General features: G+C 50.6%; 1 protein-coding gene across 2 annotated transcripts in view; it reads left to right on the forward strand.

Annotated features, from left to right (window-relative positions):
• The first annotated feature begins 17,452 nt into the window (after positions 1 to 17,452).
• YBX3 (Y-box binding protein 3) overlaps positions 17,453 to 26,101 on the forward strand; it is a 30,859-nt gene continuing 22,210 nt past the window's right edge. The window contains exons 1-3 of one of the 2 annotated variants that reach the window (XM_029082346.2): positions 17,453 to 17,782; positions 24,191 to 24,254; positions 25,565 to 25,598. In XM_029082346.2, coding sequence (XP_028938179.1) covers positions 17,524 to 17,782; positions 24,191 to 24,254; positions 25,565 to 25,598 — 357 coding nt within the window. In that variant the 5' untranslated portion in view covers positions 17,453 to 17,523. The remainder of the gene's footprint in view (positions 17,783 to 24,190; positions 24,255 to 25,564; positions 25,599 to 26,101) is intronic. The other variant, XM_029082347.2, reaches the window with a different exon arrangement.

Genomic DNA, 26,101 nt, shown 5'->3' on the forward strand with positions numbered 1-26,101 from the left:
CAAAATTCACCTGTGCTGGGCAGCAGCATAGGAGAGAGTCGAGAGCAGAGACTCAAGTTGACTGCATGGAAAGAGGCAGGGATGAAACCACTTCCAGGGACAGAAGGTTTGAAGAGGGAGTTAAATGACTGGAACAGCCGGCAGGGATGGTGGGAATAGGAATGAGTTAGGAAGGAGACGTTTTGTTGGGCAGAGAAAAGGGCCGAATTGAAGCTGGTAAGAATTCATTTAATTTAAGGTAAACAAGGTCAGAGGGGTATGTGAATTTCCGCTAACAGGGACCCTCAGCTTGGGTACGGGAGCGGAGGAAGAGTACTATGAAGGTGATTCAGGGTTTCAGGTTAGTGGTGTGGACAGGGAGCAAGGGTCTTCAGTTCTGTGGAGAGGGTGGTGTGGAGGGCATGGATTTGTGCATCGAGACAATAGTCTGGGTGTTGAGGCCAAATGGGTTAGGATGGCTGTAGAATATTGGAGGGGGTCAAAAGAACAGGGGTCTCTGTGGGCAGATTTGCTGGGAGTGGGTATATGAAAAGAGAGAAGATGTGGAGGTTGTGGCCTGATAGAGGAATTTGAGAATGGTGAGGGTAGAGATTGTACAATTATCACTCTCCCCCTCCCCACCCAACCCCCCGGAGAGAGCAGCAGAGGAGACTGTGTCATCTGGGGAGACAAGTTTCAGTGATGACACCGGGGAGCGATCACCGGGTTAGGAACAGGTCCATGATGTAGGGAAGCTTTCCCATAATGGAGCGGGGGTTCCACAGGTCACACTTGGCTGTGGGGGACGGTATGAGGGGTAGGAGGAGGGGGATGAAAGGTAATGCTGGAACAGGATGACAGGGATGGGAGACCGCTCAGGGGGTGGGAAGGGGTGGGAACTGAGGAGGTCTGGCCTGTGGGGAAGGGGGGGCAAGAAGGGGTGGGGTACAGGGGGTGGGATATCAAAGGGATCAGATTGAAGGCACATGGTGGGGCTAGGGTGAGAAATAAAGAAAGCTTCAAGCTGCTTCAGCTGATCTGTAGAGCCAGTGGGTTGTGGCAAATTCCTCAAGTAGAGGGCAACTCAGCCACTCCAAGATGGGGGCGAATCTACAGAAGCGCTTCAGCGCTTAGAACAGTGCTCAGCGCTTAGAACAGTGCTTGGCACATAGTAAGCACTTAGCTAACACCACAATTATTAACATGTACAATAATAATAATAATTAGTGAATCGACAAAACCTTGGTCCGGCGTGAGTAGGTGAGCGCTCTCAAGCTATTAGTTGTAATGGGTGATTGTTGCCTTGTTGTTATCTCCTTGGAGATTCCCTCTCTCATTCAATCATTCAATAGCATTTATTGAGCGCTTACTATGTGCAGAGCACTGTATTAAGTGCTTGGAATGTACAATTTGGCAGCAGATAGAGACAATCCCTGCCCAATAATGGGCTCACAGTCTCTCTCCCGCTTTAGTGGTGGGGCCCGGGATCAGGGATGCGAAGGGGTGGGGGTGATTCCTTCCTCGTGTAGTCTCAGATCCTTGGCGCACAGATTGGGGAGGGGTGGGGGAGAGGGATGAGGATGCTGGTGTCTCCTCACCAGATGAGAGCAGTGTAGCTCAGTGGAAGGTGCAGGGGCTTGGGAGTCAGAGGCCATGGATTCAAATTCCAGCTCTGCCACTTGTCAGCTGTGTGACTGTGGGCAAGTCACTTTATTGCTATTGTTCTTGTCTGTCTGTCTCCCCCGATTAGACTGTAAGCTGACATAGGGCAGGGACTGTCTCTATCTGTTACCGATTTGTACATTCCAAGCGCTTAGTACATTGCTCTGCACATAGTAAGTGCTCAATAAATACTATTGAATGAATGAATGAACTTAACTTCTCTGTGCCTCAGTTATCTCATCTGTAAAATGGGGATTAAGATTGTGAGCCTCACGTGGGACAACCTGATTACCCTGTATCTACCCCAGTGCTTAGAACAGTGCTCTGCACATAATAAGTGCTTAACAAATGCCAACATTATTATTATTATTATGAAAGAGGAAGCAACATGGCATAGCGGATAAAGCACGGGGCCTGAGAGTCAGAAGGTCATGGGCTCTTATCACGGTTCCACCACTTGTCTGTCGTGTGACCTTGGGCAAGTCACTTCATTTCTCTATGCCTCGGTTACCTCATCTGTAAAATGGGGATTGAGATTGTAAACCCCATGTGGGAGGGGACTTCATCCAACCCGCTTTGTTTGCACCCACCCCAGCGCTTAGTCAAGTGCCTGGCACAGAGTAAGCATTTAACAGATGCCATTATCAATATTATTATTATTATTGTTAGGTGTCCCCTCACCCAGTGCAGTTCTAGGCCCCCGGTGCACAGGTTTCTGGTGGGCTGGGCTCAGTCCCCTTGGGCACCCATGTGCAGAGGGCTTGCCGGGTGGGAGCTGGGGTGGTCAGGGGCCTTTTCTCCTCAGGCGAGATCTTAGGCCTCGGGTGTGAGGAGAGGGGCCTGAGGGCTAGGCGTCCTTTCCCTCTGGAGCCATCCTAGGTTTCCCCGGCAGTGGAGGAAGGCCCGGGGGTGGTGGAGACTCTCCCCTCCAAACTGTTTATTTGGAGGTGTATATGCAGGGAGGGGCCTGAGGGCTCAGCATACCTTCCTCCACTAAGCCCTCATTTCCTCTTCTCCCACTTCCTTCTTCTTCACCTTGCACTTAGATTTGCACGTGTCCCTCAGGCCCCAGCATTGGTGTACGTATCTGCAATTTATTTACATTACCGTCAGTCTCTCCCTTTAGACTGTAGAAGTCCTTATTGCCGGGGAACGCGTCCACCAACTCTGTTGTATTGTACTCCCCTAAGTGTTTGGTACAGCGCTCTGCACACCGTAAGTGCTCAATAAATACGGTTGATTTATCGACTGGTCCAAGGTAGCACAGGAGACGAGTGGCAGAGCCATGTATGTTATATTGAAACGGGTTTGGGAGTCAGAGGTCATGTGTTCGAATCCTGACTCCGCCCCGGTCAGCTGTGTGACTGTGGGCAAGTCACTTCACTTCTCTGGGCCTCAGTTACCTCATCTGCAAAATGAGGATTAAGACCGTGACCCTCACGAGGGACAACCTGATTACCCTGTATCTACCCCAGGGCTTAGAACAGTGCTCTGCACATAGTGAGCGCTTAACAAATAGCAGTGTGGCTCAGTAGAAAGAGTCCGGGCTTGGGAGTCAGAGGTCATGGGTTCGAATGCCAGCCCCGCCACTTGCCAGCCGTGTGACTTTGGGCAAGTCACCTAACTTCTCTGGGCCTCAGTTACCTCATCTGTAAAATGGGGATGACGACTGTGAGCCCCATGTGGGACAACCTGATCACCTTGTATCCCCCCAGCGCTTAGAAGAGTGGTTTGCACATAGTAAGCGCTTAACAAATACCACCATTATTATTATTATTATTATATTGTTGAATTATACTCTCCCAAAGGCTTAATACAGTGCTCTGCACACAGTAAGAGCTCAAGAAATATGATTGAATGAATAAATATGATCGATTAAATATAAATCCTGTGGGAGTGGAGTGCTTAGAGGGTAAAGGCCCAAGGACATAGGTGACACAGTAGGGAAGGCAAATAGAGTGGGGGGGACGGGAGATTAGCGAAGGAAGTTTTTCAGGAGAAGATACAATTTTAGAAGGTGGGGAGAACGGTGGCTTGTCAGAGAAACAGTGTGGCCTAGTGGAAAAAACATGAACCTGGGAGTCAGAGGACCTGGATTCTAATCCCAGCTCCACCACTTGTCTGCCTTGTGAGCCAGGGTTTGATGGTGAGAGAGACAATAGCGAGGCAGTGGAAGTAATTTGGTACTGGAGGAGTGAAGCGTGCAGGCTAAGTTGTAGTGGAAGAAGAGCTAGGATAGGGAACTGTGGTAGTCGTTAAGCACTTACTGTGTGTCAGGAACTGTTCTGAGCCCTGGGGAGGATACAAACAAGTTGGGTTGGACACACTCCAGATAGGAGAGAGAGAGAGTCAATTGGATGTCTTAAAACTTACATAGAGTTCTGCTTGATATGGAGGTGGATGGGCAGCCACTGGAGGGTTTGAGGAGTGGGAAGATGTGTGCAGAAATTTTAGAAAAATGATCTGGGCAACAGAATGAAGCATTTGGACTGGAGAGTGGAGGGGCAAGGATGTCAGTGAGGCGGTGGATGCAGTAATCATTCATTCATTCATTCATTCAATAGTATTTATTGAGCACTTACTATGTGCAGAGCACTGTACTAAGCGCTTGGAATGTACAAATCGGCAACAGATGGAGACAGTCCCTGCCCACTGACGGGCTTACAGTCTAATCAATCGCACCTCATCTCCTCCAGGAGGCCTTCCCAGACTGAGCCCTCCCTTTCCTTCCGCCCCTCCTCCCCTTCCCATTGCCCCTACTCCCTCCCTCTGCTCTACCCCCTTCCCTCACAGCACTTGTATATATTTGTACAAATTTATTGCTTTATTTATTTTATTAATGATGTGCATTTATCTGGGGTTTTATTTATCTACTTTGATGGTAGTCATGCCTGTCTACTTGTTTTGTTTTGTTGTCTTTCTCCCCCTTCTAGACTGTGATCTTGTTGTTGGGTAGGGATTGTCTTTGTTGCCGAATTGTATTTCCCAAGGACTTAGTACAGTGCTCTGCACACAGTAAGTGTTCGTTAAATATGATTGAAAGATTGGATGAATGAATGAATGAATCAAGGTGGGTTATGACAAGTGCTTGAACCAGCAGGGTAGGAGTTTAGATGGAAACTAAGGGGCAGATTCTGGATTGTGAGCCCCATGCAGGACAGGGACTGTGTCCAATTTTTAATTAACCCATGTCTACCTCGGTGCTTAGAACAGTGTTTGACCTAAAGTAAGCCCTTATAGACCATAAAAAGTAGAACTGTCAGGATTTGGTGACAGAGGAAATATGGTGGTTGAAGGAGAGAGATGAGTCAGGGATAATGCCAACGTTGTGAGTTTGTAGGACGTCTTTATTTGAGATAGGGCTAAAACAAAAGTCTGGACCGTGTTACCAAACTATGAGTCCCAAGAAATCTTGGAATTAAAAAGCCTCCTTCAGCTCCCTCTTTCCAGGGCCCTCTCCTCATGCCAAATCCAGACCCTACCGCCCCCTCACATGAATAAACTGGCAAGAGACGAAGCGGGGATTGGGACTCAGGTTTCTTGACACCCCCTCTCCCCCCCAGTCAATAAATCGATGGTATTTATTGAGTTCTGATTGTGTGCACGGCACTGTGCTAAGCACTTGGAAGAGTAAAATACAACAGAGTCCTCATCCGATGTTCTTTCCTTCCATTAAACCCTGCCTGCGTTGGCAGCAAAACGCTAGAAAAATAAAACCAAAAGCAGCAGTTTGTTTTCATTCTCAGGCTGGTGCTGAGATAGGCAAGGAGGTAGGTGGCCATCTGCCCAACAGCAACGAAAAGTAGGGAATGGACACGGTGAAAACAGGAACTACTGGGGAAAATTGGCTTTCTTTGTTCTCGTTAGAAAGATTGACCTCTCTGATCATTCAAGGAAATGGTGCTTATTCAGTCTCAGTTCTTCCATCCTCTAGATGCCCTCCTACCCATAGAACTTGAACTCTTTCTCTAATAACTGGAAACAGAAGCAACTGTGCAACCTTCAAAGTGGTATGGCAGAGATCACGGTGGGGAGGTTTAACCATGTTGCATTTTTGATTACAATCATTATTTCTCCTCTCTCTCTTAACTATACTTTATCATGCTCTCCCTTCCTTTAAATCTTACTCTTGCTTCACCCTCTTATTCATCCACCCACTGCTCTATTTCCTAACCCGGTAAGACCATGGGCTATGTCTCCACTTGTTCAGCCCCTTGATCAGAAGTCTGTCTTCAACAGCGGCACCAGAATCAGTCATTCAACCATATTTACTGAGTGTTTACTGTGTACACAGCACTCTACTGAGCACTTGGGAGAGTACAACAGAGTTGGTAGACACAGTCCCTGCTCATGACGAGTTTAGAGTCTGGAGGATGTTTTGAGGAATTGAATGATAGTTTTCCCCCTTGACATCCTGACAATGAGGATGGAACTTTCCCCTCTATTTCCCAAATATATCCTTTAGTGAGATTAATTTGTCCAAAGCTTTCATTCATTTTTATGGTACTTAGGACTTTACTCTGTGCCAGGCACTGTGGGGTAGATACAAATTGATCAGGTTGGACACAAGCCATGTCCCAAATGGGGCTCACAAGTCTTATCCTTATTTTACAGATGAGGGGACAGAGACACAGAGAAGTTAAGTGACTTGCCCAAGGTCACACAGCAGACAAATGGCAGAGCTGGAAGCAAAACCCAGGTCTTTCTGACTCCCAGGCTGATGCTCTATCCACTAAGCCGTGCCGTTCCTCTAGGCTTAAATCTTAAATCCCTTAATGTGTGTGTTTCCTAACTGATGGGGGAGGAAGCATTACATTTTCTTTCTTTACAATTAGTCAATACCACCAAAGAAGTACTTTAAAAATGATTTTGATGATGATGATGGTCAGAGGCTGATTACTGAAGAGGCTTTAAGGGGCTGTGACCCTGATTCCCAAGATAAGGCTCTCTTTCCCCCTCCCCCCTGCCGCCCATACCTATGCTGGACACCATCCAGAAATGTGTACCTTCGGTTATCTTGTGTTTCCAGCCCCTACCAACTTGGCTGCTGAATTTGATGCTATGAAGATGGCACCCAGGCTTGGCCTGCACAGTGTCCAAGGGGGAGACACAATGCCGCAGCCGATATGCAGTTCCCACCACCAGAACCCCTTGCCCAGATGGTCCTTCTGACCTTGCGCCTGCGCATGGCCCATCTCCAATTTTTTCTGGAGATCTTCCTCTCTGTGATAGGATGGGAGGCTGATGAAGGAGGAGGGAGATTGGGTGGGACGATGCTCGGGTTGCTACTGAACAACCCGGTGCTGCCTTGACATGGCCCCGGCTCTCCTGCCACCCCTGGCCATTCTGCCACCCCCAGCCCACGGTCTCGCCAGGTCTAGACTGTGAGCTCATTATGGGCAGGGAATGTGTCTGCTTTATTGTTATATTGCACGATCCTAAGCGCTTCGTACAGTACTCTGCACACAATAAGTGCATAATAAATACAATCGACTAACTGACACCAGGAGGGAGTGGGGAGCTAGATGTTCCCTAGATTGTAAGCTGCTTGATTCGTATTTACTATACTCTTACTGTGTGCAGAGCCCTGTATTGAGCGTTGAAAGACGACAATATGACAATAAACACACTGTGATCTTGGACAAGTCACTTCACTTCTCTGGGCCTCAGTTCCCTCATCTGTAAAATGGGGATGAAGACTGTGAGCCCCATGTGGGATAGGGACTGTGTCCAACCTGACTCGTATCTACCCTAGAGCTTAGAACAGTTCTTGGCACATAGTAAGTGCTTAACAATAATTATTATTATTATTATTGAGGGCAGGAATCGTGACTTCCAACTCTACTGTATTGTTCCAAGCGCTTAGAACAGTAACACTCAGCACACAGCAAACTGAATGATGTCTTCAGGAGCATGTGGCCATTGCCTGGTGGGAATCTGGATTCCGGGTCCTGGAGAAAATTGTTGTGGGGGGACCCGCTCACCTGGATCATCCAGGCTGGATGGGTTGGGGAGTGAAGCTAGTCAGTCAATCAGTCAATCAGCATTTATTGAATGCTTACTCTGTGCAGAGCACTGTACTAAGCACTTGGGAGAGTACAGTACAACAATATAATAGACATATTACCTGCCCACATTGAGCTTAGAGTCTAGAGGGGGAGATACACATTAATATTAATAAATAAAATTAGAGACATACATAGGGCTATGGGGCTGGTCAGGGGTGAGTAAAGGGAGCAAGTCAGGGTGAGGCAGAAGGGAGTAGGAGAAGAGAAAATGACTGTTTAGTCAGAGAAGCCCTTTTGGGGGAGATTTGCCTTCAATAGGCTTTGAAAGGGGCGAGAGTAATGGTCTGCTGAATAGGAGGAGGGAGGACGTTCCAGGCCAGAGGCAGAACTTGGGGAAGAGTTCGGCAGTGAGATAGACGAGATCATGGTAGAGTGCGAAGGTAAGAATTAGAGGAGCAGAGCATAGGGGTTGATTTGTAGTAGGAGAGTAGCGAGGTGAGGTAGGAGGGACGAGTTGATTGATTGCTTGAAAACTAATGGTGAGGAGTTTTTGTCTGATGTAGAGGTGGATGGACAACCATTGGAGGTTACTGAGGAGATCCTTGAGGAGTGCCTGAATATTTTGATTTTTGAGAGGTCTATTCTGTGGAGCGAAAGGATGGAAATCGGATTGGAGGGGATCAAGGAGAGAATTGGAGGAGAGGAACTTGAGACAGCGGGTGGACACAACTCACTCAGGGTGTTTGGAGAGGAATGATAGGAAGGAGATGGGGCAATAACTGGAGGGAGCTGTGGGATGAAGGGAGGGTGTTTTTAAGATAGGGGAGACACGGGCATGTTTGAAAGCAGTGGGGAAGAAGCCACTGGAGAGCGAAGAGTTGAAGATGGCAGTTAGGGAGGGAAGAAGGGAGAGGGCAAGTGTTTTGATAGGGTGTAAAGGAAAGGGGTCAGATGCGCATGTGGAAGGGGTGGTTTTTGAAAGAAGGCAGGAGATCTCTAGAGATAATGTTGGGAAAGATGGGAGAGTTGAAGAAGGGGCAGGAAGGGGGAGGGACTGGGAAGGGTCAGAGGAGATTTTAGGAAGATCACTCCTGATAGTGTCCATTTTCTCTATGAAATAGGAGGCCAGGTCATACAGAGCAAGGGCTGGTGAACAGGGGTTTGAGGAGGGAGTCTGGAACAGATGGCAAGGGCAATGGGCACAGGTATCGATAAGGATGGAAGGAAGCTGGAGGCTAGGCCTGGTGGTCCTGACTTCTGCCAGAGTGGTGCAGTTAGATCTCACTCTCTGGGGCACCCATGCTCTCTCGCTCTCTCTTCTGCCCCATCCATGGGGTCAGGGTCAGAGCAGGTTCCCTTGCTGCAAGAGTGTAAGGGAGTGAGGTTGTGACACTCAGAGAGCTGGGTTGGGGTCACTGCTGGCCAAAGTCATGTCTCCCGGGGGCTGCAGGTACCTCCTAAGTCTCCCCTCAGCAGGACAGACTCTTCCCTGCTCTCCTGCTCCCCTCGAGGACCGACCCTCCCAGCCAGATGTCAACAGAGACAAAAAGCCACCGGGCCCCAGCTGCCCAGCTCTTCTTGAGGCCCAGATAGACCTGGCAGCTTGAAGGAGTTAATAAAAATAATAATTATAACAATACTTGTGGTGTAAGGACTATACTAAGCACTGGGGGAGATGCAAGATGATCAGGTCAGACACAGTCCCTGTCCCACACGGTGCTCCCAGTCAAAGAGGGGAGAGAGAACAGGAATTGAATTCCCATTTTACACATAAGGAAATTGAGGTCCAAGGGAAGTTAAAGGAATTGCCCAAGGTCATCCAGCAGCAAGTGGTGGAGCTGGGACTAGAACCCGGGTCCCCTGACGCCTAGCCCTGGGCTCTTTCCTCTAGACCACACCGCGTCTCAGCTGGATTCAGTTCACTCCATGGGTCAGTGGGAGCAGGGTGGAGAGGTGAGGGAGCGCTCCTCTCCATCTGGGGTTCATAAGTATGGGGGGTGGGGGAGAGGGAGGCAGGGGAAAGAGCAAAGGACAGACTATGTCTCTGTCAGACAAATGGCCTTTAGATGTCCCACCTGGTCCCTGGTCCCCTCTCCCCCATCCCCAGCATATCCTGGGGTTGGTGGGAATCTGCTGGAGACTAAAGGGAATGAGTGTGGGGATGGGGAGGGTTGGAGGAAGGGCAGTGGGGAGACTTTGACTATAGCTTTGGGAGTGGGAGGAGCTGGGCAGTGGGCCTCGCATGCTATAATGACATCACTTGGGAGGTGTGCATTGGCCCCAGGGCCCACAGAAGGTTTAATCCAGCCCTAATGAGGATGACAACGATGATCTTCTGGACGTTAGCGACTGGGTTATCTTCCCTGGTCACTTCCCCAGCGCCCAGACACATGTTCTCGACGGATTTCTTCTCAACGACCTAACTTTATGTGGTTCCACATCTAGGCTGTGTTTTGAGATCCTAAACTGTGGGACGACAGGGAACATTTCTGTTTTCATTAACTCTGTGGAGTCCCTAGTGCAGCACAGGTGTTCAGTGGTTTGGTGGTTGTAGATTATGTGTGCTTATGGGTGTAATTTGAGCAGAAATTCCAGGAAATCTCAGGGAGGTGCCTGCTCGGCGATTGTTTTATGATCCTCTGAAGCACGGGAACCTCACCTGACAGTTTAGAGGGAAGGATTTCATTGTACTGCCCGTGTTCACCCTGTTGATTTTACCCCTACTCCAGTGCCTGGCACAGAGTAAGCACTTAACATATATCCCAGCTATTATTATTAGTCACAGTCTGCAATGAAAATGATAGAAGACACCAGCTCTTCCCTCAGGGATCTTCTAATCTAAGAGTGGTGGAGGCAACAGAGGAAAGAGTTAACTCCAAAAGAACATGTAAGCCGAAGGGCACCCTGGCTTAGAGGGAAGAGCATGGGCCTGGGAGTCAGAGCGCTCCTTCCGCTGAGCTCCAGTACTTTCCAGACCTGAAGTCTGGGACTTCCCTCCTGCTGTCCTGTGAAAAAGACTTCTTTGTCCCCACAGCCACAGGGAGCAGGACGAAAACAGAGCGATTCAGGCTGCCATTGCCGCGGTGTACAGAGATCTCATCCCCACAAGGGAAGAAAGCCCTCCCAACCTCTCTCTGTTCATTCTTTCATTCAGTTGTATTTATTGAGCACTTACTGCGTGCAGAGCACTGTACTAAGCAATTGGGAGAGTGCACTCTAACAATAAACAGACACATTTCTTCCCACAACGAGCTTACATTCTGGGGTGGAGAGGGAGCGTGATGGAAATAGACATTAATATAAATACAAATGAATGGCAGATATGTACATGAGTGCTATGGGGCTGGGATGGGGGAAGAACAAAGGGAGCAAATCAGGGTGACGGAGAAGGGGGTGGGAGAAGAAGAAGGGGGCGCTTAGCCAGGGTAGGCCTGCCTCCTGGAGGAGATGTGCCTTCAATAAGGCTCTGAAGGAGGGGAGAGTAATTGTCTGTCAGATTTGAGGAGGGAGGGCGTTCCAGGCCAGAGGCAGGATGTGGACCAGGGGTCTGCGATGAGACAGATGAGATCGCGGCACAGTGAGGGTGCAGAGTGTGCGGGCTGGGTTGTAGTCGGAGAGTAGCGAGGTGAGGTAGGAGAGGGCAAGGCGACTGAGTGCTTTAAAGCCAGTGATGAGGAGTTGCTCTTCGAAGTGGAGGTGGATGGGCAACCACTGGAGTTTTTTGAGGGATGGGGGGGACATGTCCTGAACGTTTCTGTAGAAAAATGACCCAGGCAGCAGAGTGAAGTATGGACTAGATCGGGGGAGAGAAAGGAGTCTGGAAGGTCAGCAAGGGGGCTGATGCAATAATCCAGGAGGCAGAGGGTGAGTGATTGTATTTAACGTGATAGCACTTGCACGTGGACTCAGAGATGGAAGGCACACACACGAGAACCGGAAAGACAGCAATATACAAGAAGTATTTGAAGAAATTCCTTTTGAATGAGAGCCACTCGTCATGGAAAGTGAAGTTAGAGCAGCTTTGCTCTGTCTGGCCCAAAATAAGGCACCCGGCTTTACTAGGCTTCCTTTTGAGGTGTTTCGGGCAGCTGGAGAGGAATCGGTTCAAGTCCTTACCGAATTATGGCAGCAGCTATGGCTAACCACTCCATGGCCACTGGATGGGAAGAGATCAGTTTATGTTCCAATACTGAAGAAAGGAGATATAATTAAACGCGACAATTATCGTACAGTTTTCTTGATCTCACATGCCAGCAAGGCATCGCTAAGTCACACGACATCGAATGGAGACATACATGGAAGGTAAATTGCCCGACGTTCCAGCAGGATTCCGGAAAGGAGGAGGGAAGCACGCAGGTATTATCGCTGATGTCCGCTGGATAACTGAAAGGACAAAAGAATAGCAAAAGGAAGTCAGCCTGTGCTTTAATGATTACAGTAAGGCCTTCGACTGCGTGGATCACGAGAAGCTCTGGAGCACATTAAGGAAAATGGTCATGCCGGACCATTTAATTGCATTAATATGGAACCTGAATACCGAATAGGAGGTTACAGTAAGAGCAGAATATGGAGAAACAGATTGGTTTCCTATTATAAAGCGTGTAAGATGAGGATGTGTATCTCATCGCCTTATCTGCTCCCTCCTTTATACCGAATATATGATTAGAGAAGCCGGATTGGATGAAGATAAACGGGGAGTAAAAATGGGAGGAAGGAATATGAGCAACCTGATGGTACCACCCTACTAGCGGGAAAGTGAAGAAGACTTGAAGGGCTTATTATTAAAAGTTAAGGAATGAAACAGAAAGATGGGCCTATATTTGAATGTCAAGAAAACAAAGATCGTGACAACTGGAAGCTTTAGCACATCTGTGGTGGATGGAGGGACGATCGAAAGAGTTGACAATCTTTTCCCGCCCGGGATCGATAATCGATAATAAAGGAACTGGTAGTCGAGAAATACGCCGAAGATTAATGTTAGGAAGACTGGCTATGAAGAGCCTGGAAAAAAGTTATGAAACCTAAGATTTGCCACAAAAACACAAACTGTCAATTCCATGGTGTCTCCAGTGACAATGTTTGGATCTGAAAGCTGGACAGTGAAAAGAGCGTCGATGCTTTTGAAATGTGGTGTTGGAGAAGGCTTTTGAGGATACCACGGACTGCCCAAATGCATTTTGGAGCCAAATTTGGAAGGCCAAATGACTCGACTTGGAGTAGCATATTTTGAACACGTATCCTAATTTTCTGGAAAAGACACTAGTGCTAGGAAAAGTCCAGGGAAACCGTGGAAGAGGCGGACCAGCGGCCAGATGGATAGAAACTATAAAGGAAGAACCGTGAGCAAGGTTAGGGATTATGCCAGAAGACAGGACGTTCTGGAGAAAATACATCCACAGAGCCGCTGCGAATCGGAAATGACTCTACGGCGCTTGATAATAATACTTCCACATTCTCCCTGCGTACTTCCAAACTCCTTTGAATAGGAAGCGGGCCTTTTCCCCCATTTTAAAAGTATCAATCAGTGGCATTTCTTGAGCACTTAGTGTGTGCACAGCACTGTACTAAGCACTTAAGAAAATCATCCGGGGCCACGAGGACCATAAGCTCCATTGAGAAGGGCTGGCTTCACATTTCCACGCTTAGGAGTTGGTTATCTTATAGTTACAGCTGAAGACTCACAACCTTATTATTCTTATTCTTAGGGGCTTACTATGTGTTCTAAGCACAAGATACAAATTCATCTGGCTGGACACGGGGGACGGTCCCACATCGGGCTCACAGTCTAAGTAGGAGGGAGAAGAGGTATTTTATGCCCATTTTTACAAATGAAAAAACTGAGGTACAGGGAGTGACCGGGCCAAGGTCACCCAGCAGGCAAGCGGCAGGGCTCAGGTCGCCTGCCTTGCAGTCCTGTGGTCTTTCCACTGAGCCACTCTGCTTTGCTCGTGCCTTCGTTATAATGCTGTGTCGAACCGAGTTCCTCCTGGACAGCTGAGTGATGTAGGCAGGGTCCCCGCTAGGTTGCCAAAATCCCTCCATCGTCCCTGAACAAAGCAACCACTGGCAAGGAAGGCCTGAATCACCCTGAGTGGCTCACAAGTAGCAGGTCCTTAATAATAATAATAATAATAATTATAATAACAATAATGGTATTTGTTAGGTGCTTACTACGTGCCAAGCACCGTTCTAAGAGGCGGGACTCAGCTCACACCTTGGGAATAGCCTACAGGTCCACTAGATTGTAAATTACTCAAGGGCAGGGAGACCACATCTACTAACTCTGTGGCATACCATATGATCCATCAATCGATTGTAATTACGGAGGGCTTACCGTGTGCAGAGCACTGGACTACGTGCTGGAGAGAGCACACTGTAAGAGTTGGCAGACACGCTCCCAGGGCACCGAATCGACGTGATCGACTGACTGAGGGGCCCCATGGCCTAGTGGAAAGAGTACAGGGCTGGGAGTTTGGATTCCTGGTTGTACCCTCACCTGCTGCGTGACGTTGGACAAGTCACTGAACTCTGTGCCTCGGTTTTCTCATCTCTAATCTTCTCCCTCGCCCTTAGATTCAACCCCATGGGACCCAGCAGTTAGCACAGTGCTTGGCACGTAGTAATAACTTAGCGAATACTACAGTTGCTATTACTGATGGATGGGTTGGAGCAGGGAAGGCGCACCCATTGCAGTTGAGGTGAGCGGGGCGGGCGCTCCCCGACGGGAGGGTTTGTCCGGCCACCCGGGGCGGGAAGGGGGTCAGCGCCGGGAAGCAGCATGATTCATTCATTCGATCGTATTTACTGAGCGCTTACTGTGTGCAGAGCACTGCGCTAAACTCTTGGAAAGTGCAATTCAGCAATAAAGAGAGACAATCCCTGCCCACAAGGGTTTTACAGTCTAAAAGGGGGAAGACAGGCATCAAAACAAGGAGACAGGCGGTCACATGGGCTTGGGAGAAAGAGGTCATGGGTTCTAGAGAAGCAGCGTGGCTCAGTGGAAAGAGCCCGGGCTTGGGAGTCAGAGGTCATGGGTTCAAATCCCGGCTCAGCCACTTGTCAACTGTGTGACTTTGGGCAAATCACTTAACTTCTCTGTGACCCAGTTACCCCATCTGTAAAATGGGGATAAAGACTGTGAGCCCCACGTGGGACAACCTGATCACCTTGTATCCTCCCCAGTGCTTAGAACAGTGCTTTGCACATAGTAAGTGCTTAACAAATGCCATTATATTATTATTATTATTATTAATAATCCCGGCTCCACCACTCGTCAGCTGGGTGACTTTGGGCAGGTCACTTCACTTCTCTGGGCCTCAGGTACCTCATCTGTAAAATGGGGATTAAGACTGGGAGCCCCACGTGGGACAACCTGACAACCTTTTTTCTACCCCAGTGCTTAGAACAGCGCTGGGCACATACTAAGTGCTTAGCAAGTACCATCGTTATCCAGTGTTTAGAATGGTGTTGGGCACATAGTAAGCGCTTAACAAATACCATTATCATTATTAATAGAATCGATATAAATCAATAGAATTATCGATGAAGTAGTGGTTAGGGCACAGACCCGGGAGTCCAGAAGGTTCTAATCCCAGTTCTGCCACTTGTCTGCTGTATGACCTTGGGCAAGTCATTTCACTTCCTCTGTGCCTCAGTTACCTCATCTGTAAACTGGGGATTGAGACTGAGCCCCTGGAGGGACAGGGACTGTGTCCAATCCAATTTGCTTGCATCCACTCTAGTGAGTGGCATATAGTAAGCACTTAAAAAACACTGCTATTATTATTATTATTATTATTATCATTATGATTAAGATGGCCAGGTTTGGGAGCAGGTGGGAGGAGGGGGAGCTGTGAGAGGATGAGCCAAGGTGATTAATAATCCGTGGCTCAGTGGAAAGAGCACGGGCTTTGGAGTCAGGGCTCATGAGTTCGAATCCCAGCTCTGCCACTTGTCGGCTGTGTGACTGTGGGCAAGTCACTTAACTCCTCCGTGCCTCAGTTCCCTCATCTGTAAAATGGGGATTAAGACTGTGAGCCCCACGTGGGACAACCTGATTCCCCTATGTCAACCCCAGCGCTTAGAACAGTGCTCGGCACATAGTAAGTGCTTAACAAATACCAACATTATTATTATTATTATTATATAATACTGGTATTTGTTAAGTGCTTACTATGGGCCAGGCACTAAGCGCTGGGGGAGATTGAAGGTCATCAGGTTGTCCCAAGTGGGGCTCATAGTTTTAATCCCCCCTTTTAATAATAATGATGGCATCTGTTAAGCATTTACTACGTGCCAAGCACTGTTCTAAACGCTGGGGAGGATACGAGGTCATCAGGTTGCCCCACAAGGGCTCACAGTCTTACTCCCCATTTTCCAGATGAGGTCGCCGAGGCCCAGAGAAGTCAAGTGACTCGCCCCAAGTTACACAGCAGACAAGCAACAGAGGCGGAATTAGAACCCACCGCCTCTGATCCCAAGCCCGGGCTCTTTCCACTGAGCCACGCTGCTTCTCCACCGTTATTATTAGTATTATTATTATTAAGGCTGGCAGGTTAGGGAGCAGGTGGAGGTTGGGGTGCTGTGAACGGATGAGGTAGGGGGCTTGCCTCGCTTTGGGGGGGTCGGAGTGTTATGGCGTACTCTCCCGGGCGCTTAGGTCAGTGCTCCGCACGCAGTGAGGGCTCAATAATCATAATAATGATGGTATTTGTTAAGCGCTTACTATGCGCAGAGCACCGTTCTAAGTGCCGGGGGAGATACAGGGTCATCAGGCTGTCCCACATGAGGCTCACAGTCTTCATCTCCTTTTTCCAGATGAGGGAACTGAGGCTCAGAGAAGCGAAGTGACTCGCCCACCGTCACCCAGCGGACAAGTGGCAGAGGCGGGATTCGAACCCATGACCTCTGACTCCCGAGCCCGGGCTCCTTCCCCTATAATACTAATGTCGGTATTTGTTAAGCGCTGGGGGAGATACCGGGTCATCAGACGGTCCCACTGGGGGCTCCCGGTCTTCCTCCCCATTTTCCAGCTGAGGGAACTGAGGCCCGGGGAATAATGACGTCGGTATTTGTTAAGCGCTTACTACGTACAGAGCACTGTTCTAAGCGCTGGGGGAGATACAGGGCCATCAGCTGGTCCCACGTGAACAGTTCATCCCCCTTTTCCAGATGAGGGAACTGAGGCCCAGAGAAGCGAAGTGACCCGCCCACCGTCACCCAGCGGGCAAGTGGCAGAGGCGGGATTCGAACCCATGACCTCTGACTCCCGAGCCCGGGCTCTTTCCCCTGAGCCACGCTGCTTCTCCGATAATAATAATAACCACGCTTATTATTTGCTATTTGTGAAGCGCTCGCCATGTGGCAAGCACCGTCCTGAGCGCCGGGGGAGCTCCCGGCTCATCAGGCGGTCCCACGTGGGGCTCCCGGTCTTCCTCCCCATTTTCCAGCTGAGGGAAGCGAGCCCCGGAGAAGCGACGTGACCGGCCCCAGGCGGGATTAGAACCCGCCACCGCGCACTCCCGGGCCGGTGGGGTCGGGGGCGCGCTCCCGCGGGCGGCTTAAAGGCGCGGCGCCTTTAAATGCTAATGAGGCGGCGGCGTGGCGGCGCGCGAAGGGGCCCGGGCCGCTCCCCCCGCCCCTCCCCGCCCCCCCCCGCCCCCCCTCGCCTTCAAAAACTTGTGCGGGGCCATTTTCCGGCCAGTAAGACCGAGCGAGGAGCCCCGCCGAGCCGGCCCGCGCCCGCCAGCCCGCCCGCCCGCCCAGACACCGCCCGGCCCCCCGCCGCCCGCCCGCTCGCCCGCCGCACAGACAGACCGACCGACCCACCGACCGCCCCGCCGACCGCGGCCCCGCAGCCCAGCCCCAGGCGAGCATGAGCATGAGCGAGGCGGGCGACGCCGCCACCACCACCACCACCACCACTGCCGCCCCCGAGGCCGCCCCGCCGCAGGCTCCGGACGCCCCCGCCCCCCACGACCCCGCCACCGCCCACACCCCCGGGGCCGCCGCCGCCGCCGCCGCCGCCGGACCCCCGCCCGCCGAAGCCGCTCCGGCCGCCAACGCCGCCGCCGCCCCCCCGCCGGCCGCCGCCGCCGCCGCCGCCACCGAAGACCCGGAAAAGAAAGTTCTGGGTGAGGAAGGCCGCGGGCCCGCAAACTTCGGCAGGGCGGGACGGCGGGGAGGAGGCCCCAGGGGGCGGCCACGTGCGGGGGGACGGGCCGGGGCCCAGGGGGCACCGTGCGGGGGCGGGAGGCGCCCACCGGACCCCCCCCCCCCCGCCAAACCCCCCCCGCCCCATGTGCGCGGGCCCCGCTCCGCCCCATGTGCTCGGCCCGCAAGTTGGGGCGGCTTCCCGGCGCCGCCGCCGCCTCCTCCTCCTCCCCTCGGGACTGGGCGGGCACCACGTGGGCCGAGGAGGAGGAGGAGGAGGAAGAGGGCGGCGGTGGCAGGGGAGGGCCGGGCCGGGCCGGGCCGCGCCGCCCGCCGCACATGGAGAGCCCGGGCCCCGCCGGGCGCCATTGCGCCTCGCCCGGCCCACGCGGCCGGAGCCCGGGCACCGGGGGAGCCGCGGGCCGAGCGGGCTTGGGGGGCAGCCGGCGCACGTGGGGCCGCCCCGACGCCCCCCCCCCCGAGTTGGCCAGCGGCCGCCCGACTTGGAAGGCCCCCTGGCCCTCCGTCTCTAGTCATTCCATAGTATCTGTTGAGCGCTCACTTTGTGCAGAGCGCTCTACTAAGCGCCGGGAATGGGCAGCTCGGTGACAGAGAGAGAGAGAGAGAGCCGGTCCCGGCCCTCTCTGCCCGCCCGACCCCCCCTCCCCCCCCGTCGACGGGGTGCGAGGTCGGGACGGGGCGCCGGAGCGAGGCCTTCGTTCGTTCGGTCGTGTCTCTTGAGCCCCGCCTCGGTGCCGGCGCCCTGCACGGACAAGTGCGAGAGAAGCGGCCTGGCTCAGGGGAAAGGCAGAGGTCGTGGGTTCGAAGCCCGGCCCTGCCCCTTGGCAGCCGGGTGACGGAGGGCCAGTCGCTTCACTTCTCGGTGCCTCAGTTCCCTCGTCCGGAAAATGGGGCTTAAGACTGCGAGCCTCACGTGGGACAACCTGATGACCCTCTATCTCCCCCAGCGCTTAGATCAGTGGTCGGCACACAGTAGTAAGCCCTTAAATACCAAGGCTATCATATCCCGGCTCGGCCACTTGTCAGCGGTGTGACGGTGGGCAAGGCACTTCGCTTCTCGGTGCCTCAGTTCCCTCATCTGGAAAATGGGGATTAACTGAGCCTCACGTGGGACAACCTAATTACTCTGTATCTACCCCAGTGCTTAGAATAGTCAATAGAATAGAATAGTTCTGCACGTAGTAAGCGCTTAAATACCAACACTATTGTTACGAGTCGGCAACGGACAGGGACCATCCCTGCCCAGGGACGGGCTCACAATCCAAACGGCTGATGGAGATGAGGCCTGAATGGGGCCAGAAGGGGGTGGTGATTCCGATGGTCGGGGGTGAGTGGGGTCCAGATTTTCTCTCGAAGGCAAGCGGGACTCTGTGGGTGCCATCGGGCCTGAGGAGAGGGAGCGTGGCCGCAGGTCGGTCTGCAGCCCACGTGTCAGCCAGGGCCTTTCCCCTTAGGTGGACTTTTTGTCACTAAAGCCACATTCCCCACCCCCTGTTATGGGCACTTTCTGCTTAGTGTCGTCAAAGTGCTTGTGTGTCCCACTCCAGGCTTGTAGAGACGATTTCTCCTCAGGTCGGCCCCCTCCCACCTGGGCTCCCAGCCTCAGGAAGAACACACACCCAGTGTGGGGTGGTTGGGGAATCGGCCTCTCGGTGAAACGTTTGTCCGGATCTCCGGTTGGAATTTATCGACTGGAAGGGGGGCCCTCTAGCTCTCCAAATCGTGGTGGGCTTTTTATTGGTATTTAAGTACGTATTTCATGCTCGGCACCGTGTGGAGAAGCTCATCAGGTTGGATGGAGGCCCTGCCCCGCGTGGGGTTCACAAGTCTTACTCTCCATTTTACGGAGGAGGGAATGGAAGCGCAGAGAAGTAAGGTGACTCGTCCAGGATCATACAGCAGATAGGTGGCAGATGCAGGATTAGGACCCAGGCCCGTGTTCCATCCACTAGGCCGTGCTACTTTGCAATGTCCCTAATGCTATGTGTTATTAGTGATTCTTCGTGATAGAATCACTAAGTGATTCCCTATAGCTTGAATGGGTTTTTTGTTGTTGTTTGGTTTTGTTTTTGTGTTTCTTGTTGTTTTTCTTTTTTTCTTCCTCTACCTTGGTGGTAGTTTCTATTTTTGGCCAAATAGGGAAGGCTCAGTGAGGCCTTGCAGTGGCCAGGGACTCAGGGGACCTGGATTCTAATGCCAGTCTTGGAAGTTGCGGATTTAATAATCTTAGGCGGGGCGCTTCTGCGCCTCAGTTTTTTCATCTCTAAAACGGGGGTGAAATATTCTCCCTCCTACTTGGACGGTGAGCTCCGTCCGGCACCGGGAACAGTGCCTAGAACAGTGCTTGACACATAGTTACCATCAGTATTTGGGGTGGAGGGGGAAAGAGGTGGGCCTAAAATGGCTAAGTGTGTGTAGAATGACAGGCTAGTGTAACTCCAGGGCAAGATGAAGGCCCACTCGCTATATTTCAGGAAGCCCTTTGTGGCTGTATTAGACGAATTTAAAAACTAGCCAGGGATTGTGAGCGCAAAAATACTTCTTTAGGGGTACGGACTTTGTCTCGGAAGTCAGACTCGATTGGCATCAGTATTGGAAAAAAAATTAGCTACCTCTTTCTCAGGCGCGTACATGGAGGTATTAAGGATTGGTAGGCTTCCTGGTTGTTGGCCAGACCTGGACATGAATGTTCGAATGCTGGAAATTAGCCTGGCGACATACATCCAGTCATCCAAGATACAAAGTAGGGACAGATTCTAGTTTATAGCTGTGCTACAACTAACTAGGCCTGTACAGGGAAAGAAAATGTAAAAAATAGAAAATGCACTGCTGATTCCTCCCTCACCCACCCCCCCCCCTTTTTTTTTTTTTTGGATCAGTTGTGTAGCCAGAGTTAAAATAGGGCAAGATCCTTCCTACCTACACTTTCATTTGTAGCGGGTAGTCACGTAAACTAGGCAGCCTAGGTAATGTTTAAAGTAAGAATCTATCTCTGATCATTCCTTCTTACTTCGTTGCCCTAGGAAAATATGTGGCCATTCTGGTAGAAAGATCCCTCTCATCTTCCCAGTTGCTAGAGTCTCCTAGGTGGTTGGTTGAAAGTTAGAGGTGTGCTCGGCACAGGAAAAGAGAGTTCATTTTCGCACAGAGGTGTGCTGGCACTGGGGCCGGGTTGTAGGCAAGCGCCTTAAAATCATGAATCTTGCCTCAGCTGTTTTTGCCTGGAGGTAGTGTGAGCTGAATAACTTCCCCTTGGCAGGGCCTGAAGGTTAGGGGGTTGGAGGTGTTTGAGTAGGCACGTTTTGCTTTAAAATCCTCTCTCGGGTCTACCGTAGCTTTCTGTGTTCCCTGGAGCGGGTTTCACATTGGTCAGGGCAGGTCTGCTCCTGCAGCGCCTACCTCATTTAAACTGGCTTGAATTCCCTCTGTCAGCCCTGCCTGCGTTTAAGGCCGTGAACACAGCCTGAACACTAGTATGTGTGATGGGTATGTATCTCTCGGTTATGAGTGGGTCTCCAAGGGAAGATCTGGAATGTAGTAGCTATCCCTTAGGTCAGATTTTAGTGGTGAGCCTGAGAGAGAAACTTACTACTCTAGACATGGAATCCTGAATTAACCATCAGCCAAATCTTGCATAAAAGCAGTTCGGTTTAGTGGGTAGAGCACTGGCCTGGGAGTCAGAAGGGCCTGGGGTTTTCATCCTGGCTCCACCACTTGTCTGCTGGGTCTTCTCTGCCTCAGTTACTTCATCTGTAAAATGGGGATCAGTACTGGGAGCCCCATGTGGGCGGACTCTGTCCAACCTGATTAGCTTGTATCTACCCCAGCACCTGGTGCTTAACAAATACACCCCTCCCCCCTCAAAAAAAAAAAACCCCAAAACCCCACAGACAGTCAGGAGTCAGTCAGCCGCACTTTGATAATGATCCCCTGTAATAGGGACCAAGTTCTAGCCCCCTCTTGCCTATTGAATTATGACTGGCACAGTCATTCTACCTCTTGGACTTATTTTTTTTTCCCATGGCTTGTGTGGCGGAATCCACCTGCCACGGAAAAAAGATTGAAAAAGACTTACATATTTTGAGTCGAAGGTGCCTTCGGAGTGGTCGTACTAACCACGTTTTTGTCAATTTCATAAATTGTGGTGGCCCGTTGGCAATCTTACTCAGTGTTTTTCTAACTAGCTCCAAGCCCGTGGAAAATGCAAATCTCCCACGACCAGCACAGTGTGTGCGCCCCCACCCCCTCCCCCTGAACCCCCCCCCAACCTTGTACTGGGGCCCTGGACTGTGTGGGGATCAGTGATTGGCTGTATCTGCGACGGGCTCGGAGCTAGAAAGCGGTTCTACTGTGCCTTACTCCCCGTAGATATCCAGTAAAACCTGGAGAAGCAGCTTGGCCCAATGAAAAGAGACTTGGAGACTTGGGGTTCATATATTCGTTCAGTCATATTTACTGAGCGCTTACTGTGTGCAGAGCACTGTACTAAGCGCATAGATATGCCACTTACCTGCTGCGTAGACTTGGAGGGGTGCTCAAACTTGCGTTTAACTTCTGGGCCTTCGTTTTCTCACCTGAAAAATGAGGATTAACTACGCCCACTTGGACCTGAGCCTATATCGAACAGGAACAGGAGTTGCGTCTGATCTGATTGTACTCTACCAGTGCTTGGCACCTTAAACCTTGAGGAATCCCATTCTCATTGCCATGGATTAACTCTCCTGTACAGTGCTGTGCACACAGTGGGGGCTCATGATTGAAAGAACTGCTGGGAGTAGAACTTTAGCTCCACTACCGCTCAATGGGAGTCACTCAGCTTAGGTTTGGCCTTTTGGCCAGATTTTGTCCACTCCGTATTAAGGGAACAAATAGTGTCAATTGGAGCGGAAGATTTCGCCTCCAGGTAGCAAAACTTAGGGGACCGATCAGCCAAGTTGAGAGCTACGGGAGTTTAAAGATAGGGGAGAGGGAGGAGTGTTGGCTTTAACTCACCTCTGACTACAGGAGAGTCGCTTTTCAGAGGAGGGACCAGAAGCCCAAACGAATCATTGTTGAGAGGTAGGAAAGGCTTGCTGATGCCCTGTCTCGTGGCCTTCACAGGACTGGATCAGGATAGCATCAGTTCTATTCTTATTTTTGGCCCTGCCACGCAGTCCCCTGTTGGCAAATAGAGCCCACAGAGTCAGCGCACTCTGCTCGCATTTGAGATCAGAATACTCTAGGTCTTTCTATTATTGACAGAATTTGAAGTGTTGTTTACAGTAAATGCCGTGTATCCTGCCTTTATTGTCTTGACTTGAAGTTTATGGAATGACTTCTAATGTTCATCACCCATGATCTTGCCTTTAAGAAACCTTTCTGTGCCTTTACTCATTTTTGTTGTGTTTTTTTTTTTTAAAGTAACTCAAACCCTTCCCTCCACAAATGTTTTCAGAGAGCATCTTCTGTGGTGTTTCTGAGTAGTCCCCCATCTCTTTCTTCCCCCACCCCCAGAATTCACAGGATGCGTGTTATCAGAAAATGCCACACATGCATGAAGAGTTTCTAGCCAATCAACATCTCCTGTAGTGGGCTGGGGAGAAAGCAGATGAGAGAACTCGCCCTGTGCCAGGCCATCTTGCTGCTGCTGCTGCTGCTTCTGGTCCCAAGTTACTAGTTACTACCACAGCTAGCCGGGCTGGGGCAGGTGTCTCCATTTCCCCCCCACCCCTCCACACTTGTTGGGGCCACCAGTGTAACTGAAAATGGCAAGAAATATGTGTTTGCTCTAACTGAGCTTTAGTGGCTGATCCAGGGCTTTTCAACTAAGAAGGTGTGGAAGAGGGAAATGACTTATATGTCTGGGGAGTTGCTGGATACGACCAGTGATGGTTACAAAAAAATTTAAATCCAGCCTTCGCCCTTTGGGAAACGTAGGGGCTGGATTCTTGATCGGCAGGTAGAACTGTGGGTTGGTGACATACCTTGGACTCCTCATTTGGGTTAATGGCATGAGCCCTGTCACTGGTTGTGAAATGCCTCTAGGTCCTAGGCCTGTGCAGCAGTCGGTTAAAGCCCTCCTGGTTTTGTAGGACTCCTCTCTCTTCTCAAAACTGCTCTCGGAACTTCTTTCTGCCTCCTGGGACTATCCGGGATGGGAGGAGCAAGGTCCTGAAAGGGTGTCTTGATTGGCAGCAGTTAGGCCCTGGCCCTGATTGACGATTGGAATTATGGAGGATATTTTTTTGTTCCAGGTCACTAGCAAATGAGCACAGAAGTTATTGGGGGTGGAGGTTTCTCTGGAGCTCAACCGTGCAATGATTTTTATAACCAAGCTGGGTTATATCAGACTAATGTCTCTTTTTTTTTTTTTTTTCTTTTTTCCTCAGCCACCAAAGTCCTTGGTACAGTCAAATGGTTCAACGTCAGAAATGGATATGGTTTTATCAATCGGTAGGTATTATTTTGTGACTCCCACTGCATATGGTATCTATTGAGTGCTTACTATGTGCCATATCCTATATTAAGCGTTGGTGTAGATACAAGATATCATCATCAGGTTAAGACACAGTCCCCGTTTTATAGATGTGGAAATTGAGGCGTAGAGCCGTTAAGTGACTTGCCCGAGGTCACACAGCAGGCAAGTGACTGAGCTGGGTTTAGAACCCTGTTCCTCTGTCTCCCAGGCCCGTGCCCTTTCCACTAGGCCGTGTTACTTCTCCCTGCCGTGAACAAGGGAAAAATGAGTAGTTTTTCTTCAGGGAAGCTGGGAAGCCAATAATTCTTCAAGGGATAATATGCAACTAAATATTCTAAATTAAGACCAAAGAAACTATTTCAAATCTAAGTGGAGAAAACTTGCTGTTGCTAAAGAGGGGGTGATTTAAAAAAAAAAAAAACCATCTAGTAGATTCTAGGGAATCAAGGTGGGTCCTGAGGAGAAGGAGGTACTGGGTTTCATCCCGGTTGATGGTGGACTTATCTCTCTTAGATGGGCTAGGGAAAATAAATTAGTCCTGGGGATTATTCCAGAGGAAGGGATTCCATCGGCATGGAGAGCAGGAAGACTTTTTGTCATTTTTCTTCCAAACGAAATGTCTTCCTACTTTGTGGGGAGATGCTTTTTTAATGTTAAGGGACATGTCCAGCTTCTCGTGCCATCAAACCAGAGGCACCCAAGGCTCTCTGTGTCTCTCCCTTCTTTCTTCCTGCTGGATCAGTATTTCTTGGCCAAACCCCTCCTGTTCCGATCCCCTGCTCCTCCCTGTGTCGAGGGCTGTTTTGGGTTTCAGTGTAAGGAGAGCCTGTTCCACAGCTGTGTCCTATCCTGTTGACAGCTTTGCTCTGCCTCTGCTGGGCAAACAAGCTTGGGCTCTGGTTACATACCACGTGGTGGGATGACAAGGGGGGAAGGAGGGGAGAGAGATTACTAAAAAGGGTGGCCGCCGTTGTCGGACACGTAACCTTGGATTCTGCCCAGGGATTAAGGGGTGGAGCAAGAGGGTGCCTGGTCCTTGGAAAGGCGGACAAGCCGTCGCTGTTGGGAACACCAGACTTGGGGCTGGAGAAGCAAATAGGAGAGCTTTGCGCTTCAGGAATCCCAGTTGCCTGATGGAATCTGTTTTAGGCCCTTTCCATCCTCTGGGAGGCCGGCGAATTATCGCGTGAAACTTCGGAGAGTGGTGAAGAGATACCAGGGGGCTTCTGTCTTCGATACTTTCCTTTTGCATACTAAGACGTGTCTTTTTGTTTCCTTCCTTCAGAAACGACACTAAAGAAGATGTATTTGTACACCAGGTAAGATGGATGGAAAACCCATTCCACGCAGTAGCAGGTCAACTTTTCAGGGTAGTACGTAGAGGTTGAGGTATTCATCGGCTGTTGGCTTAGGATGCGGGTTCCGCATCTCTTCTCTCTCCCCTCACCTCTGTTTTGAAGAGACATGGTGTTCACGTTCTTGGAGGGAACGGAGCAAAGAAACGTTGGCTTAAGAACCGGGGGAACTGCCAACCAGTTCTTAGGCAAAGCTAATCACTGGGCCAGGAGCCCAATGGAGTGAGGAAAATAGATGGTCCTAGAGTGGGGCATTTAGTCACAAGCAGGACTATTGTCAGGGAAGAACTGAGGGAGGAGACAGTACATGAATGGAAGGGGAACATGGGCCTTTTGCCTAGAAGTATTCTTCCCGCACCATGTGGGGTAAGTGTGGGAATGTTTCCAGGGAAGCACATCAAGTAAGCTAAAGAAATGGGTTGCAGGCCTTAAAAGTAATAATCTCTTTGAAGCCCTACCTCCTTTCT

Source organism: Ornithorhynchus anatinus, chromosome 17 (genome assembly GCF_004115215.2).
Source record: "Ornithorhynchus anatinus isolate Pmale09 chromosome 17, mOrnAna1.pri.v4, whole genome shotgun sequence".
Lineage (NCBI taxonomy): Eukaryota > Metazoa > Chordata > Mammalia > Monotremata > Ornithorhynchidae > Ornithorhynchus > Ornithorhynchus anatinus.